The sequence below is a fragment of the Geotrypetes seraphini genome, chromosome 7 (genome assembly GCF_902459505.1).
Source record: "Geotrypetes seraphini chromosome 7, aGeoSer1.1, whole genome shotgun sequence".
In the NCBI taxonomy this organism is placed as follows: domain Eukaryota; kingdom Metazoa; phylum Chordata; class Amphibia; order Gymnophiona; family Dermophiidae; genus Geotrypetes; species Geotrypetes seraphini.
In genome coordinates this window covers 113,238,450-113,256,247 of record NC_047090.1, presented here as the reverse complement: position 1 = coordinate 113,256,247, position 17,798 = coordinate 113,238,450, and the positions used below count along the sequence as shown (strand labels likewise).

General features: G+C 40.9%; 1 protein-coding gene across 5 annotated transcripts in view; it reads left to right on the top strand.

The window, feature by feature from the left end:
• TTBK2 (tau tubulin kinase 2) overlaps positions 1–17,798 on the top strand; it is a 192,052-nt gene that overhangs the window by 164,868 nt on the left and 9,386 nt on the right. For all 5 annotated transcript variants that reach the window (XM_033952141.1, XM_033952139.1, XM_033952137.1 and 2 more), the window contains 2 exons: positions 528–1,107; positions 10,151–11,415. In XM_033952141.1, the coding sequence (XP_033808032.1) occupies positions 528–1,107; positions 10,151–11,415 (1,845 nt within the window). The remainder of the gene's footprint in view (positions 1–527; positions 1,108–10,150; positions 11,416–17,798) is intronic.

Here is a 17,798-nt window from a genome sequence, read left to right as displayed (position 1 = left end):
TAGGATTTGTGTGTATTAGCTTATCTTGTGGAAAGTTTTTTTCAAGTCCAGTATGTCTAAGAATCATTGCTATTTTGAGGCAATAGCATTTCACCTCTGAGTGTTTTCATGAAAGTTCAAGATCGTTAGTTTCTGCAGTTCTTGGCACTGATTGAGTGAATGTCTTTGGTGTATTACATGTGTGCGCATGATGATCATGAGATATTTGATGGCTTCTCAGATAGCTCAGAAACTATACATAACCTTTTGATTGAATGTAAATTTATCGTAAGCTTATTGAAGAAACTTAATTACCATTAGCTTTGTCAATTACAATACAGTTCTCAAGAAAGTTTTTGATAATGTATTTAAGCCTATTATAAATGTGTCTATATGGAGGTTGAAAACCATTCATATTGTAGATTAAAATTGGTTGAAAATGAGTTTCTATATTGGAGGGTGAAAGTTAAATGAGAAGTGTAGTGTACTTACATATATATTTGATCTAGTCTTAATCTGAGGTAACTGTTTGTTTCTATTTTGCTAAGCTTGGAGAAGATTCAGAAAAACTCAAATGTTGGGAAGGAATCTACTGCTGCTGCTACTTTGCCTCCTTCTTCTCATCCCTACAAGGTTGTTGCTCCCTCCACAACTGGACGACTTGACCATGTTTGGCATTATGATGATGAATATCTTCCTGATGCCTCTAAACTTGGCTCTGTCAGCTCCCCAGAACATGGTGATGGTGTGATTAGCAATGGATTTGTAGCTATCAACTTAAGCTCCTGCCGGCAGGAAGTAGACTCTAAGGACTGGGTAATAGTGGACAAGGAACGTGACTTGAAGGATTTCAGGACTGGGACTCAAGAGCACAAAATAACTGGAAGTCCCTCAGAGGAAGAACCTGAAGTGCTCCAAATTCTAGAGGAGTCTCCTCAAGAACAACATCTCAAACTGAGTTCTTGGACTGACAATGTCCACATCAAGAGAGATCCTTCAGGATTACCTGGAGCTGTTTCTGGGACTTCAACAGAAAAATTAGAACTTACGGCAGAAGCTGCAGGCCAGCTACTTCCAGTAACTCTAACAAGTCCAATGGAAGCCCAAGCTGAAGGAGCCCTTACACCGGTAAGGATACTATTTATAGTAGAATAAGATATTCTCTCTCTCTTCCTTTATGGACTACAAGGGAAGAGGGACAGCTATCAAAAAATATTAAATTACCAGAATGTACACCCCTTGACACTAATGCCAACTTTAGTCTTTTCTGTTTAAAGATAATAAATTCTATATTCAGAAACTGTGGAGTAGGCCACAGCCTTAGTTTGTCTAGCAACATTAAATGCTTTTTTCTTCCCCCTTTTTTCTTTTTTCCATCTTTTTTACTCTTACCTTCTGTAACTTGATTATTTTTTTTTTTTGGTTTTCTTTCTGTGATTTGGAGTCCCAGGTCTCTTCTCATAAATGGTCAAAATTGATTGTTGAGATAAATAAAATTAATCACCGGCATCCCTCCTGCTGCAGACAGTGTGGAGAGGTTTGGAGGTGGCAGTCGGAGGGAGTGGGCATCCCTTCTCCTGGCCGACTTGCAGTGGGGTTTGGGGGTTCTCTGCCGCAGCAGAGATATTTCCTTGCCACAATCAGTTTAAAGGCCGTATCTATTTAAAATGTAGGCCAGCATTTCAATGGCCTACATATCAGGCGCTTATTGCACTAGGGAGATACCTAGTGCTGCTTAAGCTCGCCTAAGGCCACTTCTAGGCAAAACCATGCCCAGCCTTGGGTGAGCTTAAGCAGCTCCCTGACCCACGACGCACACCTACAGTGTAGGCAGCCTGCCTCGGGTTGTTTTTTGTAGAAAATATGCATCCCGATTGGCTGGTTAGACAGCGGTAGGTTGCCTACTGCTACCTACAATCGGGACGCCATTTATAGAATATGCCCCTTTGTGTATAGAAGGCTGTCTTTCATTTTGTTGTCCTTTCCTTCCTTAGTGGGAATGAGGTGGCAAGCTGTACTAAGGTTGTGTTTAATGAAAATTGAGCTGATTTATGGTTTTTAGAAAAGCTTGTGATGAATGGTTGCTGCACTGAGATTTGGAGGCAGCCAACCTTAGGTATGAAAAAAAAATTGGATTCCCTCATGCCCAAAAAAGACGGAGGGACTACATCCTATCCTAGACCCGAGGTTCCTGAACAAATATCTGCTCAAAGAAAAGTTTAGGATGTCTACACTCGCATGGATACATCCATGTCACAGGAAGTATCTTAGATTTTGCGTGGGGAACCAATACTACCTGTATCACATATTGCCCTTTGGCCTCACATCAATTCCACAAATCTTTACAAAATGCCTTGCCATAATCAGTGTGTCTACACTGACTGGGCATATATGAGTATAGGGCATATATGCATGCCCATGATTGGCTTGTCAAGAGCACATCCAAAGACTAAACTCGGGAAGCTATGCAGAGAACCATTTGGGTGTTGGAGATTCAAGGGTTCATTCAACTACCCTAAATTCCTGTCTTCTGCAAGTTCAGCAACTGGAATTAATTGGAGCCCTGCTAAACATGGTTCAAGCATGGGCCTTCCTTCTGTTTATCAGGGCAGAGGTGCTGATAGCCATTGCCTTTCAGCTTCACCTCAACCAACAGCTTATAGCTCGGCAGATGTTGAGATTGTTGGGTCACATGGCCTTTATGGTACATCAAAAACCAAAATATGTACCAATACAAAAAATATGAGCACTAAAAACTGGTACTGTAAAAATACAATCCCCACCAAATAAATCTGAACCAACAATGGTATGAGAGAATGCATCACCAGCTAAATCCTACAAACAAGATATGTAGGTAAATTCAAAAAAATCAAGAAAAGCAATAAAACTGAAGGCACTGTTCAGTATGAGCCTGTATGAATCCTTGTGTTGACCAATGGCTCCGGGCAGGTATTTATTGAAGTGGCAAGCACTTTAGATTGAGATCTAAATAAATCCTGCCCCGTACATCATCATGCCGTTTGTATAATATAATAAACAAGCTGGTGCAAATCAAGTGCAAAAACGCTACCAAAGAGGTACCAGAAGGGGAAAATGTAAAGTATGAAGGGATAATAGAAAGAGCCCTTACGAGAGAACACTTATAAAAATATATCAATCCTAAATAGCAGTGAACTGAAAACCGGGGTTAAAAATCAAACCACAAAATCCCCCGGAAGTCCAAAAACTCCACAAAACAACTAATGTGAAAATCAAAATAGAAAATGAAAAAAATGTAAGAAATGTGAAAAATAAAATACACTGCGTCCCCCGATAGAAGACAGAAAGTGTAAAAGTGTCCACAATCAAATATAGGAAGTGCGTGAGAAAACAAAGGGACTAAAACTAAAAAATCAAACAGAAAAAATCACTAGCACGCCAGCTGGAGCGACCCTAAAGTTCAATCAAGGGACTAATTTGTAACTCACTCAGAAAGAGGGCAGAAAAAACTACCCTCTACACATCAAAAAGTGAAATGAGTACTTAGCTCAAACAGCTGAGGTAGTCAGTCAATGGCGGATACCTAATCCGTACTGTATGTCCAGGAAGGTTCAGCTGCAGTAGTTAGTCCACACTAAATTTCCACTTTGCATGCTGTGTCTTCGACTGTAGTCACTGATCCGCTCTCTTGTTCACACTCTCCACTCGACAAGTCCTGTTTCAATGCCCTCATCAGGAGGGAGAAATAGTCACCAAAAACAGTAAATAAATGGATGTCCAAGAAACCAGAACCTAATCAAAGGTTCAGGACGCCCACGGGCCGCGGCACAATCACGCTGTTTGATTTTTTAGTTTTAGTCCCTTTGTTTTCTCACGCACTTCCTATATTTGATTGTGGACACTTTTACACTTTCTGTCTTCTATCGGGGGACGCAGTGTATTTTATTTTTCACATTTCTTACATTTTTTTCATTTTCTATTTTGATTTTCACATTAGTTGTTTTGTGGAGTTTTTGGACTTCCGGGGGATTTTGTGGTTTGATTTTTAACCCCGGTTTTCATTCACTGCTATTTAGGATTGATATATTTTTATAAGTATTCTCTCGTAAGGGCTCTTTCTATTATCCCTTCATACTTTACATTTTCCCCTTCTGGTACCTCTTTGGTAGCGTTTTTGCTCTTGATTTGCACCAGCTTGTTTATTATATTATACAAAATGGCATGATGATGTACGGGGCAGGATTTATTTAGATATCAATCTAAAGTGCTTGTCACTTCAATAAATACCTTCCCGGAGCCATTGGTCAACACAAGGATTCATACAGGCTCGTACTGAACAGTGCCTTCAGTTTGATTGATTTGCTTGATTTTTTTTGAATTTCCTTACATATCTTGTTTGTAGGATTTAGCTGGTGGTGCATTCTCTCATACCATTGTTGGTTCAGATTTATTTGGTGGGGATTGTATTTTTACAGTACCAGTTTTTAGTGCTCCTGTATGGTACATGTCACACTCATAGCACATCTCCATTTGAGAGAGACTCAATGGACCCTAGCTTCCCAGTGGTGTCAGGCCTTAGGAAACTTAGCAGATGTCATTTCTGTCACTCCCACTCTGAAAGAGTTGCTTTTGTGGTGGATGTTTCAATCCAATCTGATCTTTGAACTTTTATTCCCTATTCCCCTCCCCACAACACTTAGTCAGATGTTTTCAAACTAGACTGGAAAGCTCACAGGAATGGGCTGCACTCTCAGGAAACTCGGATTCACATCAGTCTCCTAGAGTTGAGAGCCATTTGAAATATGTATTCTAAAGGCTTAAGAAATCGGCTATTGCACAAAATTATTTTCAGCCAAACAGACAACCAGGTTGCAGTGTACCATGTCAACATGCAGGGAAGCACAGACTTATACCGTTTGTGTTGGGAGATGGTCAGGATATGGTATTAGCCCTGTTTCATGACCAGCAAAGACAAAAGCCTGGTGGACAAACAAAGCAAAGAAATGCAACCGCACAAGTGATCCCTGTATATAAGTATAACCCACCAGATCTCCCATGAGTGGGGCACTCACTTGGTAGATCTTTTTGCCACTCATCTTGGCAACAGTGTTCCTCAGTTCTGCTCCAGACTGAGGTCACACAGCAGACTAGTGTGAATCTTCTAAAACCTCTTATGGTGAAGGCCTTTGCTGAAACTCAGGCAGAATCTGGGAACAATGATACTCATTGCCCTGTTCTGGCCAAGACAGATATGGTTCCTTCTGGAATTAACAGAAAACCCATGGAGATTAGATTGCTTTGCAACTCTCATTACTCAGAATGAGTAGGCTCTCTTGCATCCCAGCCTTCAATCACTAGCCCTCATGATTTGATTTTTGAGAGTGTAAAGCTTGCATCCCTCCCTTCTCTCCCCCCCCCCCCCCCCGACATAACTTCCGGTTTCAAAGGGAAGCCGGTACAAGCACACGTTAGCCCCCGGAGCATAAATTCTCCAAGCTGGTTTTTTTTTTTAAAATGTTGAGCAGCGGAGGCAGCAGCAGAATTCAGGAGCAGGCCAGTCAGGAGGGGAAAAAAGAGAAGGGAAGAAGGGAACCCGCTCTGCGATCGACTGGGGTCGCCTGAGTGAGCGACCTGTCGATCGCGATCGACGTGTTGGGCACCCCTGTTCTATACCTTTCCAAGCACATCTCACAGGATCCCACAGTCACCATGTTGAAGAAAAAAAAAATTCAACATAAGAGAATTCTTCACATGCTCATCTTCTAATGTGGTGTACTTCATTCAGTGCAAAAAGTCAAAGAAGGGTGCTATATTGGCGAAACAAACCAGATGAAAAAGACTTGTATCTAATCAGATATCATAGTAAAAATTGCAATACCAACCAGGATGTCACCTTTGTCAGACAGCACTTTGGAAAATTACATGGCACCAATGATTTTAAGGTGTCCAAGCCAGGTGAGAATACTAAAAGGAAATTTTAGGACAATCCAAGAACATAAGACTTTGAAATCAAAATGATAAAATATTTTGATACCCACCACACAGGACTTAACAAGGACCTTGGCTTTCTTTCGCATTACAAATTAATTTAAACTGCTTTGTCACCTCCCCATCACCCATTCATATTTTTCTGTCTCCTAAACACCCAGCCCTCTCTTTGTATTTCACTCCTCCCTCTTCCTGTAATAATGTCACTGGAATGCTTTCATGCTTCACTTATATATACTGATATTTGTCAACATTTGCTTATTTCTGATGTAAAGAAGAAGGGGTTACCTTCAAAAGCTAATTATAAAATGTACTGTTAGTCCAATAAAAAAACATATCCCTTTATTTCCTTCTTTTTTTTTTTTTTTTGTTTTGTTTTATTTCTATATATAACCTTTAAAAAAATGAACCTGATGGGTAGGAAGACAAAATAGGGGAACAGAAATGTTTAAGGATTAATTTGGTGGATGTTCCAGACTTAATAACTGAAACTTAACTAGAATACATAATTTTAACTAAATAACATCTGCATGAAGCAGTGATTTAAACATGTAGTGTTTGCATTCCAATTAGCGCTAGACACATTTTTGAAAAGAAATACAGGGAGTCCCCATTTTACGAAAATCCAACTTACATCGGACTCATACTTACGAACGGAGCCCATCCCTCCCGAGTCCCAGCGCACCTCTCTCTCCCCCTCCATTCTGTGCCCCAAGTACGTGTTTGCCTTCTGGCTGGCTTTCTCCTGCTTCCAGCCCACAGTTGTTTCTCTGCACAAAGTCATGGGTCAATGGCTCCTACGCACGTCCCATGGCTGAGCCGGAAGCATTCTGCTGACGTGGGAGGACCTTCCTCCGATGTCAGGGGAAAGCTTCTGGCTCAGTCACAGGACACACGTAGGAACCGCTGCCCACGGCTTTGTGCAGAAAAAGATCTGTGGCTGGAAGGAGGAGGGAGCCTGCCAGAAGAAGGTAAACACCTGCTGGAGGGAGGCACATACTGGAGGGAGGGAGAGGGGCGCGTGGGACACAGGAGGGAGGGACTTGAGAGGGAGCACAAACTTCGGACAAAGGATGGATGCAAGGAAGGAGAGAGAGGCAAGAACTTGGGGCATAGAAAGGAGGAACGGAGGGGAGCATGAACCATAGGATAGAAAAATGGAGGGAGTGAAGGAAAGAGAAGCTGAGATGGGGGAGGGAATAGAAAGGGAGAATTGAGTGTCTGAGTGAGAGGGAAAGAGAAATGGTGTATATGGGGAGATGAAGAAAGAGAAGAATTGTTGGGCATAGAGAGGGAGAGAAATTATTGGACAAAGTGGTGAGAGAGGAGTGAGGTAAAGATGCAAAGGGAAGAGAGAGATGAGAGGGAGTAATGTTGGATGTGGTGGTGGAGAGGGAACAGTAGGATGGATGGACAGGAATGCAAAAGGGGCCTCAAGGAAGTGGAGTAGGTGGGAAGAATACTAGGATCCGAGTTACATACAAATTCAACTTAATGATTTTAAAAAATGGAACCCGTTCTTAACCCGGGGACTGCCTGTAAATGAATATAATCTTCAAGTCATTGCATTAGCTCCCTATTCACTTCCACTTGATATTTCAAAGTTCTCGTGCATTCATTCTGTAACTTCCCTCTCTTTGTCATTTCCCCATATCAGGCACGTCACTTTTATCCATGGCCGCCTTATACACCATCAGCATCTGACTGTGCTTTTCACTACTCACCACTAAACACTAAGAACAGACGTCTGAATTTTGCATTGTTTCAACTTTTCTATTTGGGTTTCTATATCACTGTTTACCTAAGACACCAAGAACCGAGTGGTTTACAACATAAATCAAATTACAAAAGCAAAAACATAACTCATGTTGAGCTCAAAGTACAAAATACACGTGCATAAAATGTTGTCATCTATTAATGTAAAGTAGAATTAGCATCACAAAATATATGCTTTTGAACTAATGTATTATCTCTACATGCACTAAATCATTCATTCAAAAGCGTTGTAGAGAATTTTTACTTTTGAAACCTGGAGTTACTTTGCTGGGAGCGACATTTTACTTGAGATATCCTTGCAAGTGTATTATTTGCTACCGTTCAGTTAAATATGTTGGTTTTTTTTTTAACCTCATCAGTTAACTGCTTTTCTGGCTTTGTCTCAACTGGATAAAGAGGAGTCAACAATAGCTCAATAGTTTATATAAGCTGTTCATCACGTCTCAGTCCTGTCTGTAATTTGTCCTTTATAACAATTGTTTTTTTTTCCTTTTTATCGCTTGATGTAATCTTGGATCACATTTTGAGGACTTGAGTTGGGTTAGTGGCAAGAATTTTCTTTTATATTGATTGTGATTCATATTGGATATAAGTTATATCTCTACTGACCAACTTTCTGTACAAGTGAATACTTGAATGTAAATTTAAATATCTATAATAAGTAAGTTAAAAAAAAAAAAAAAAGATTATCTACTACTACTATCCAGTCATGTCTGACCCTTGGATACTCTGTAGGCCAGTCCTCACTGTGCTTCTCTGTTTCCACAGCTTCTATCAATTGCTTGAAAGAAGCTCCCATGTCATTCTTGATGGTATCCAGCCAACAGGCCTTTGGTCTCCTCTGCTTCCTTTTACCACTGACCATTCCGACTAGCACCTCCTTTTCTATTGAATTCATCCTCATCACATGTCCAAAATAGGTCAGTTTCTGTCTCGTAATCTTGCCTTCCAGGGACGACTCTGGGCTTATATGATCCTAACTGTCCATGGGATTCGTAGAAGTCTTCTCCAGGACCACAGCTCAAAGGGATCAGTTTTTCTTCTATCTGTTTTCGTGAGTGTCCATGGCTTACAGCCATATGTCGCAAACATGAGGTGGGTCATAGAAAAGGCAAGGGAGTATCAGAAGAAGCTCTACCTGTTCTTCATTGATTACACCAAGGCTTTTGACTGTGTTGAGCATAACAAGCTTTGGAAAGCACTGAGTGAGGTAGGAGTGCCAGTGCACCTGATTATATTAATCAGATCATTCTACTACGATTAAGAAGTTACAGTGCGACCAGGTATGGAGATACAGAATGGCTCAAGATTAAAAAGGGTACAAGACAAGGAAGCATCCTCCCTCCTTTTCTTTTCAACCTATCAGAAGAAATCATGAGGAAGCAGGACTTAGATGATTCAAGTGATGGGGTGAAAATAGACAGAAGAACCATCAGCAATCTGAGATACGCAAATACTACCCTCCTGGCAGAGAGTGAGAAGGACCTCAAGAAGTTGATCCTGAAGCTGCGAGAAGAAAGCGAGAAGATGGGACTTTACCTGAACATCAAGAAGACCAAAATCATGACTCCACCAACAAAGTCCACATAAAGATCAACAATGAAGAAATAGAAGTGATTGACAGCTTCATTTTTCTTGGGGGTATCATTAATCACAGTGGCAGTTTGACAGCAGAGAGCAAGCATCGATTAGCACTGAGGCATGTAGCCATTATGAGCATGGATCAAATATGGAAGTACAAGGACGTCTTGGTCACCATTGAAGATTATCATATATTTCAAAAAAGATGAATCCAATGCTATACAATGCTATAATAGCAGAAATTAGTCATTAGTAGCTGTATCTGTTTGGGAGTATGCTTGTAAAGAATAAAGACTTTTGACATGTTTTGTTTCCTCAATGTGGTGGTTAAATTTTTAAAAATTGTATTATTTTTATTATATTTGTGGGGAAGTGTTTTAAGTTTTGTATAAGTAGGAGTTTTTATTTTCTCATTTTTATAACTATAAAAATGTTTCCAGTAAAGTTCACATTTTAAGAAAAAGTCAACATATCAAGTCAGTGAAATTTCCTCTGAAATAATTATTGCTTTATAGGATGGAAACAAAGGAAAGAGTAAGATAAGCATGACGGATTTTGTATCTTGTCACTAATTTCATAAACACTGAATTTAATGTAGTGTCTTAAACAGTAAGTTTGATAATTATGCCCAATAACTTTTAAATCTACTATTCTTTTTACAGAAGCTATTTTATCTCTATCCAGAGCAGACTGAAACAATTTGCCAGCATGGTTATGCAGACATTTAAATATTGACTTAGTTTTAATAATATATTCTAGTACTTAATAGATTTTGAGATACTGTTATCTGTAAACCTTGTTTTTGATAGCAATATTTATTTGTATTTGTTTGTGTTTTTTAATGTAGGTAACAATACCTAGACCTTCTGTAACATCCACACAATCTGCTTCTGAGAGCTTTCATAATGGCCCTCTTTTAGAGAAGAAAGAGATACAACCCATGGAGCACACAGTGGAACTTTCATCCCCTCAGGAGAACTTGACAGGATTGATGACATCAGAAGGTGTCTTGAATAGTGGTGTCTGCCGAAAAGATCTTCAGTTTGAGCAGATCAATCCTGAGGTATTTCAGAAAGGCAGGCATATTTCAGAATGTGTCAAATCTCAAGAATGTAGCCAAACAGACTTGCTTGAACAATATAATGAGAAGCGATTGGAAAGAGATTATGGAAGCCCTTCATTAGACCCTAAAGAAAGACATCCAGTTGACTCTCAGAATGTCATTGAAAAATTAAACAAAGGTCAGTGTTTAACAGAGGATTCACCTCCTCTTCCGAATTCAAAACTAATAAAGGAAGAGCCTTCATTTGCTAGTAAAACATCTATAGAGCCACGATCAAGAACTTTCTGTTCAGTGCCAAATCATGAAACACTGAAGTCACTGAAAGCTAATGCTGTAGAAAATTCTGCATTAAAAGTTGTTGGCCAGTGTAGTGTTGGAACAGTAACCCATTTGGTCATACAAGAAAATGGATTCCATTATGACAATAAAGACCTTGATAATAATGCTGAATTTTCCAGCCAAAATGTAGATCTTCCTCTTCCTTTGCTCTATGGTGATGAAAGAGAAAAAAATGGCCCCAAAAATGAAGAACTTTTAAAATTCATTCTAGAAAATGAGAACACTCAGCAACAAAAAAAGGATTCAGTCAGGACACCTTTAACCATCAGGCAGAGCCGCATCCCAATATTAGCACAAGAGATAGACACAGCATCTGAGTCATCCTCTGCTGTCTCAGCAAAGGAGAAGCTGCTTCAGAAGAAGGCGCATCAAACAGATTTAGCCAAACTACTTATGGAAAAAAGGCAACTCAAATCTCTCTTTGAACTCTCAAGTGCCTCTGATAAGTCACTTGACGAAAAGGTGTCTCCTATACCTGTACCATCATCTGAAGAAGATCCATTTTCATTTCCTAAGTTAACAGTAGATCAACAAATTGGCAGGCAAGGAGAAGATGGCCCTTTATCACCAAGTAACCCTTATTCCAGAAGGAGCAAAATTCCAAGGCCAGTATCATGGGCTAGCAATGATCCAGTCAGTTCTGCTTCAGCTCAATTTCTTCCTCATCCACCACCTGGAAAACCACCAACAAGGCCTGGGGTAGAGGCCAGGTAAGATAAATAAACAGACTAAAAATGTGTATTAATTGTGAATTATTTTTTCATTGCCAACTTTTTTGAAAAATATATGCAGGATTTTAAGAGCAAATATACATTCAATATTTCACTTTGAAAGTTATCACCCGTAAAGAATCTGATCATTTACATCTGCTAATTTGGATATATTTTCAGAATAAAAAATGCAAGCATGCTTTGTAAAATGCAAAAATAAGCATTTAATTTCAAAGTGTACTCCTGGAATACTCTTTCCCTCCAATCTCACAGTGGGTAAAAGTATATGTGATAGGATATGACACATACTTTTGCCTACTAATACAGCAAGCCATTTTATGAAAGTCTACTTTTGTAAGTAAATCACTGTCTTAGCAGCAAAAATGACTTTGAAAAGTTGTTCTCTAAGTATCGTTAGATGCCTGTACAAATTTAACACATATAAACAGTATGTTTTTACCTTTGTTTTTCATAACAAAAAAATGTGAACCCCCAGTTCCTTTGATATGACATTTCATTTTCAGAAAAATATATTTGATACATTAGAAAGTTGTGGCTATTTAATTGTGCATATTTGTTGGGTAACTTTAATAAAGCATGTTGCAGTTGAAACTATAGTCATGCATAAAGCCTTCAAATCTTCTCTTATGAGAGTCTAACCATAAAGAACTAAATGGCATGAAAAATATATCTCAAGTAAATAAAATGCTTCTTCCTTAGCATCAGCAGCAGATGAATCCAGAGACTATCAGTAGGTCGAGATAGAATATTGATTTGCAGGTGCTCTTCTTGGATGGAACTCCTCCTGGCCAAACACTATGCTCTATCTCCAGCAGGCGGATGGATACCATTCTTCTAGCTCCTGGCTTCTTCTAAAATAGCTCTTAGCTCCTGTTTTCTCCAATTGAGCTTAGGGGTGTCCAACTGAGCGGTGCCGGCTTTAGGGGCTACATCTGCCCCTCCCCAGGTCCCTTCCCCACCCTTCCCTGCAACTGAGGGGTTCTTTGTATCTCTGACTGAATTCCTTCTTTCCCATAAAAAAGAGACCAGCTTTTGAAAAGGCAGTTGCAACATTGTCATTTCCTGTTGGAGGTGCCCTGGAATCTTATATCCTGCCGAATCCTCATTAATTAGAGTTCTAGGCGGGTTACAGGCAGCATATTGTTACACAGAATTTTGTATAAAGTTATATATGTTACAAAGAATTATGTTACAAAAACTTATCAAATTGTTATCAATTCCTGAGCAACTTCAGCTACCAGCGCTGACAGGAACTGTAAGTGGTGTGTGTGTGTCACTTTAAATTTTTATTGCTGTCAGTTATTTTTAGATGTGGTTTCATTTTCGTTGTGCTTTCATGGCAGCTGAAGCTGTTAAGTGGTGTTCGCGCTATGGGATACAGCAAACTCCATCTGGGGTTTGGCTGGCTGCTCCAACATGCCCGCTGTGGATTCCATCATGGTGTCTGAGGGCACTTCATTTTCCCACGCAGTTGAAGCGTGTTCGCATTCTTCTTCCCTCTCAGCAGCTCCCATAACATCCCAAGCCTCTTCTCCAGTTGATGAGATAGCTGACTGCAGCTGAATTTTCGCGAAGTTTAGGGTCAGCTGTTTTACAAGGGAGCATCTGGCATGGATATGTCTCAGTCAGTGTACTTAGCTATGCCTTTTTCTCCTAAATTTGTGCTCTTGTTGCACAGGGCCTTTTTACTTCAGGGTTCTAAGCCTACTCAGCCTGTGACTGGTTTATTAGTAGACTCTTCCCAGACCATTGCTAACCAGCCTTCTTTTAGCTCTGGACAGAGTCAGCAGGGGACTAAACTGTACAGGGTGGTTTCCATGGCTGAGGAGGGCCTGCTGTTAAGCCCAGATCTCCCTGACTTTCCCGGGTCATTGGATAGGATTTGGATTTGGGGGAGGTACTAGTGGGTAAGCCAGCTGATCCCACGGCATTGCACCTGTTCCATAGGGAGGAGCTGGCCAGTTTTATTTCTAAGGCTTTACAGTCTTAATATTTCACAAGCTGAACCTCAAGTCATCTATGGCTATTAACCCTCTCTTGGCTGGCATGAGAAAACCTCAAGCCTCTCTCAGCATGTATTAGTGGCTGTACAATCGTAATCTGTTCAGGAGAATGCCTCATGTCCCCGAACTGGATAATGGTCACCACGGATGCCAGCCTGACAAGATGGGGGACTCAATACCTTCAGTCCTCAGCACAGGGTACCTGGACTCGGGAGGAGGCTCAGTGGTCCATCAACCAGCTGGAATTGAGAATGATTCATAAGACTCTGTTGGCATTCCAAACCTTGATAAAGGGCAAGAAAACCAGAGTGTTATTGGACAGTGTCACAGTGGTAGCATATATCAAAAAGGAGGGGGGCACGAGGAACCCTCAGCTGGTGCAGGAAGCATGAATACTTCTTCTTTGGGCAGAAGCTCATCTTACTCTACTGTTCACCTCTCACATTGTGGGAAAGTCCAACATTCAAGCAGACTTCCTCAGCAGAAATCTGTTAGATCCCAATGAATGGGAGCGTTCACACGAGGCATTCAGTCTCATTGTGCAAAAACGGGGTCTCCTGGAGATAGATATCATGGCCTCGTCTCGCAATGCCAAACTTCCTCGCTTCTTCAGCAGGCACAGGGAGAAGGAGTCCGAGGGGGTAGATGCGTTAGTTCTTCCGTGGCCTCCACAAAGTCTTTTGTATGTTTTTCTCCCTGGCCAATGATAGGCAGGGTGTTACATTGCATTGCTCACTACACAGGGACAGTAGGCTTAGTTACTCCGGATTGGCCATGCCATCCATGGTATGTGGATCTGATGGGCTTAACGATGGACGATCCATTATAGTTTCCAGTGACGCCAACACTTACTTGCACAGGATCCAATACGGATGGAAGACTCCTCCCATTTTGGTCTTATGGCCTGGCTATTGAACAGTTGTGGCTGAGAAGTAAAGGATATTCCGAGTAGGTTATTTCTACTTTTCTCAAAGCCAAAAAGAGATCTACATCTGCAGCTTATGCATGTGTACAGAGAGATACTTGGTGTACTCAATAGGGTGTATCAACATTTCAAGCTTCTCCATTTTGCATTCTCTCCTTGCAGGATGAAGTGTCCAAAGGACTGGTGTATAATTCCCTTAAGGTGCAAGTGGCATCCATTGCTTGTTACAGAGGTAGGGTGTCTCGTTCTTCCTTGGCTTCTCAGCCAGATGTGGTCCAGTTCCTGAGGGGGGTTCAACACCTTCATTCACCTTTGAAGAAATCCTGTCCGAATTGGAATCTCAAGTTGGTATTTTCTAGCTTACAAGGACCTCCTTTTGAGCCTTTGCATAAGGCAGCACTCAAGGATGTCACCCTGAAAATGGTCTTTTTAGTGGCCATGGCATCAGCTCAACAGGTGTCAGAATTACAAGCTTTATCATGCAGAGATCTGTTCTTACACTTCACGGAATCAGGGGTCTCTGTTCAGATGGTACCTTCTTTTCTTCCTAAGATAGTTTCGACCTTTCATGTTTCGACCTTTTTTTATTATAAACTGCTTAGATTTGCCTTCTGGGTTTATTTTTGCTGTATATTAAATAAATTGAACTTACACTCAATCAGTCTCTCTGTCCCTTTCTGGAGGAGGACTATGGGTCTCAATTTAGTTTCCTGCGATTGTTCAATGTTCGTAGAGTACTCATGCACTGTCTTCAGATTACTAATGAGTTTAGACATTCTGATCACCTTATTGTGTTGTTCTCTGGATGCAACAAGGGTATGGCAATGTCCAAAGTGTCAGTAGCCCGATGGGTCAGAGAAGCTATTGCTTCCGCTTATTTGTTGGCGGCTGATCTCCATGCTCACTCGAACAGAGCAGTAGCTACTTCATGGACTGAGTCCAGGGGATTCTCCTTGGAAGAGATTTGTAGAGTAGCGACATGGTCCTTCACGAACAAATGTTCTAAACATTACTGGTTAGATGTGGCGGTGTGCGCAGAAACATCTTTTGGCGCTTCAGTTATTGCAGAGATGATGTTCACTTCCCACCTGGCATAGGGAATGCTTTGCTACATCCCACTGGATTCATCTTCTGCTGATGCTAAGGAAGAAAAAATTCTGTTCTTGCCTGCTAATTTTCTTTCCTTTAGACTCAGCAGATGAATCCAGAGCCCCACCCCTTCTTACTATCTGCTTTTGGTTTCCTCGTGGGACATTCATGTTTCAGTTGGTAGTTGGCTTCATTTCTTGTGTTTTGTATTTGACATTGTTTATGGGAAAGGAGATTTTACTTATACAGTTTTGTTATTCCTGAAGCTTTGGCAAGGAGCGATACTAATTGGCCAGGAGGAGTTCCATCCAAGAAGAGCACCTGCAAATCAGTACTCTCTATGTCTTCCTGCTGGTAGATGTGTGCTATCCCACTTGTCTCTGGATTCATTTGCTTTGTCTAAAGCAGGGGTGTCCAACCTGTGGCCCGAGGACCGCATGCGGCCCAGTGAAGTATTTTGTGCAGACCTGGTCGAGGGCAATGCAGTGTTTTCCTCTGCTGCCTCTGAGTGTTTACCGTCTTGCTGGCTCCCTCCTCTGTCTTGCTACAGCGTTTGCGCATTTGTGCGGCCCCAGAAACATTTTTTTTAGCCAATGCGGCCCAAGGAAGCCAAAAGGTTGGACACCCCTGGTCTAAAGGAAAGAAAATTACAGGTAAGAACATACGAGGGTCATTTCATAAATGCACACAATTTTTAAAAATTTACATGTTTCATTTTTTTTTTTTTTTTTCAAGTATTTCTTTACAATCCTTCAATATCGTCTCCCTGCTTTGCAATGACAGCGTCCCAATGTCCTGGAAGCTTCATTATTCCATCCAAGACACCGTTTTAGTTCAGTTGCCGAATGGCTCTGGTACCAGCGGAAGAAAGCTCTTCCAGAGATGCAAAACAATGTCCACGCATAGGTTGTTTCAACTTTGGAAAAAGGTCAAAGTTTGGTTTTCTCAAGTCTGGACTGTAGGGAGCATGAGGTAACACATCCCAACCGTATTCTTGTAGTTTTTCAATGACATTCCCTATGTGCGGTGAGCGTTGTCGTGAAGAATGAGTAGCCCAGCCAAGAGCAATGAGGTAGGGTTTTGTGCATTTTTTTTACAAAAATCATGATAATACATTGCTGTGACACTTCTTCAAGGAACTTTGTGATGATGATGCCTTCATGATCAAAAGCAAAAATCATCATTTGTTTGACTTTTGAGCTCATTGAAATTTTTTTGGTCGTGGAGAAGATGGAACTCTCCATTCGTCATTGAAAAACTACAGGAATACGGCTGGGAGGTGTTACCTCATACTCCTTACAGTCCAGACATAAGTCCACCAAACTTTGACCGTTTTCCAAAGTTGAAACAACTTATGCATGGACATCATTTTGCATCCCGGGAAGAGCTTTCTTCCGTTGGTACCTGAGCCATTCGGCAACTGAACAAAAAACGGTGTCTTGGATGAAATTATGAAGCTTCCTGGACGTTGGGACCTCAGTCATTGCAGAGCAGGGAGATTATATTGAAAGATTATAAAGAAATACTTTGAAAAAAAAAAAAAAACATGTTAAAAAATAAATAAATAAATAGTGTGCATTATTTATGAAATGACCCTCGTAAATTCTTTACAAACCACAATAGAAACATCAGTTGTGATAGGGTTTTTTTAGCTGACATATTGCTATCTCTTTGCAGCTCCCACTAAATTCAGTATGATTTTCCGGAAATTCACACATTTTGTGGTATACAGGGCAAGGGTATTAGGCAGCGTAGCAAAACAGTTTCATGCTCTCCCCAATCTCCTAATTAACTTTGAGGCTACCTCTGATTTTGATAATTAAACTGAAAAATCTTGATTATACCAAAAGAACAATTCTGTAAAAGCACAAAATTGGACACCATATATTTAAATATAATGGGGGTAATAATAAAAAACAAACAAACGTCTAAAAAGTGTCCTAAATGGCTACTTGGACGATCAAAAAGACTGATCGTCCAAGTATCCATAACCAAAGCTTGTTTTTAGACGTATCTAAAAACAGCTTAGGCCTTTCCTCTGCCACTAAACGCACAGAGAGAAAAGAGGTGTGTTTAGAGGAGGGGAAAGGGCGGGCAGTGGGTGGGAGGTGGGCCGACCTAAACCTAGGCGTACAACAGGTATAACCAAAATATTTACAGGTTGCCTAGTCGGCATTTAGACCTTTTTGACTTAGACGTAGTCAAACCAGGTCTAAGTGGCAAAAAAGGGGCCGCTGAGCTGATGGCCGCTGGCGCCATCAGTTCAGCAGCCCAGCAACCTACCCACCGCAAGCATCGCGGCAGGAGAGATGCCTCATCTCCCCTACCACGATGCCATCACTCCT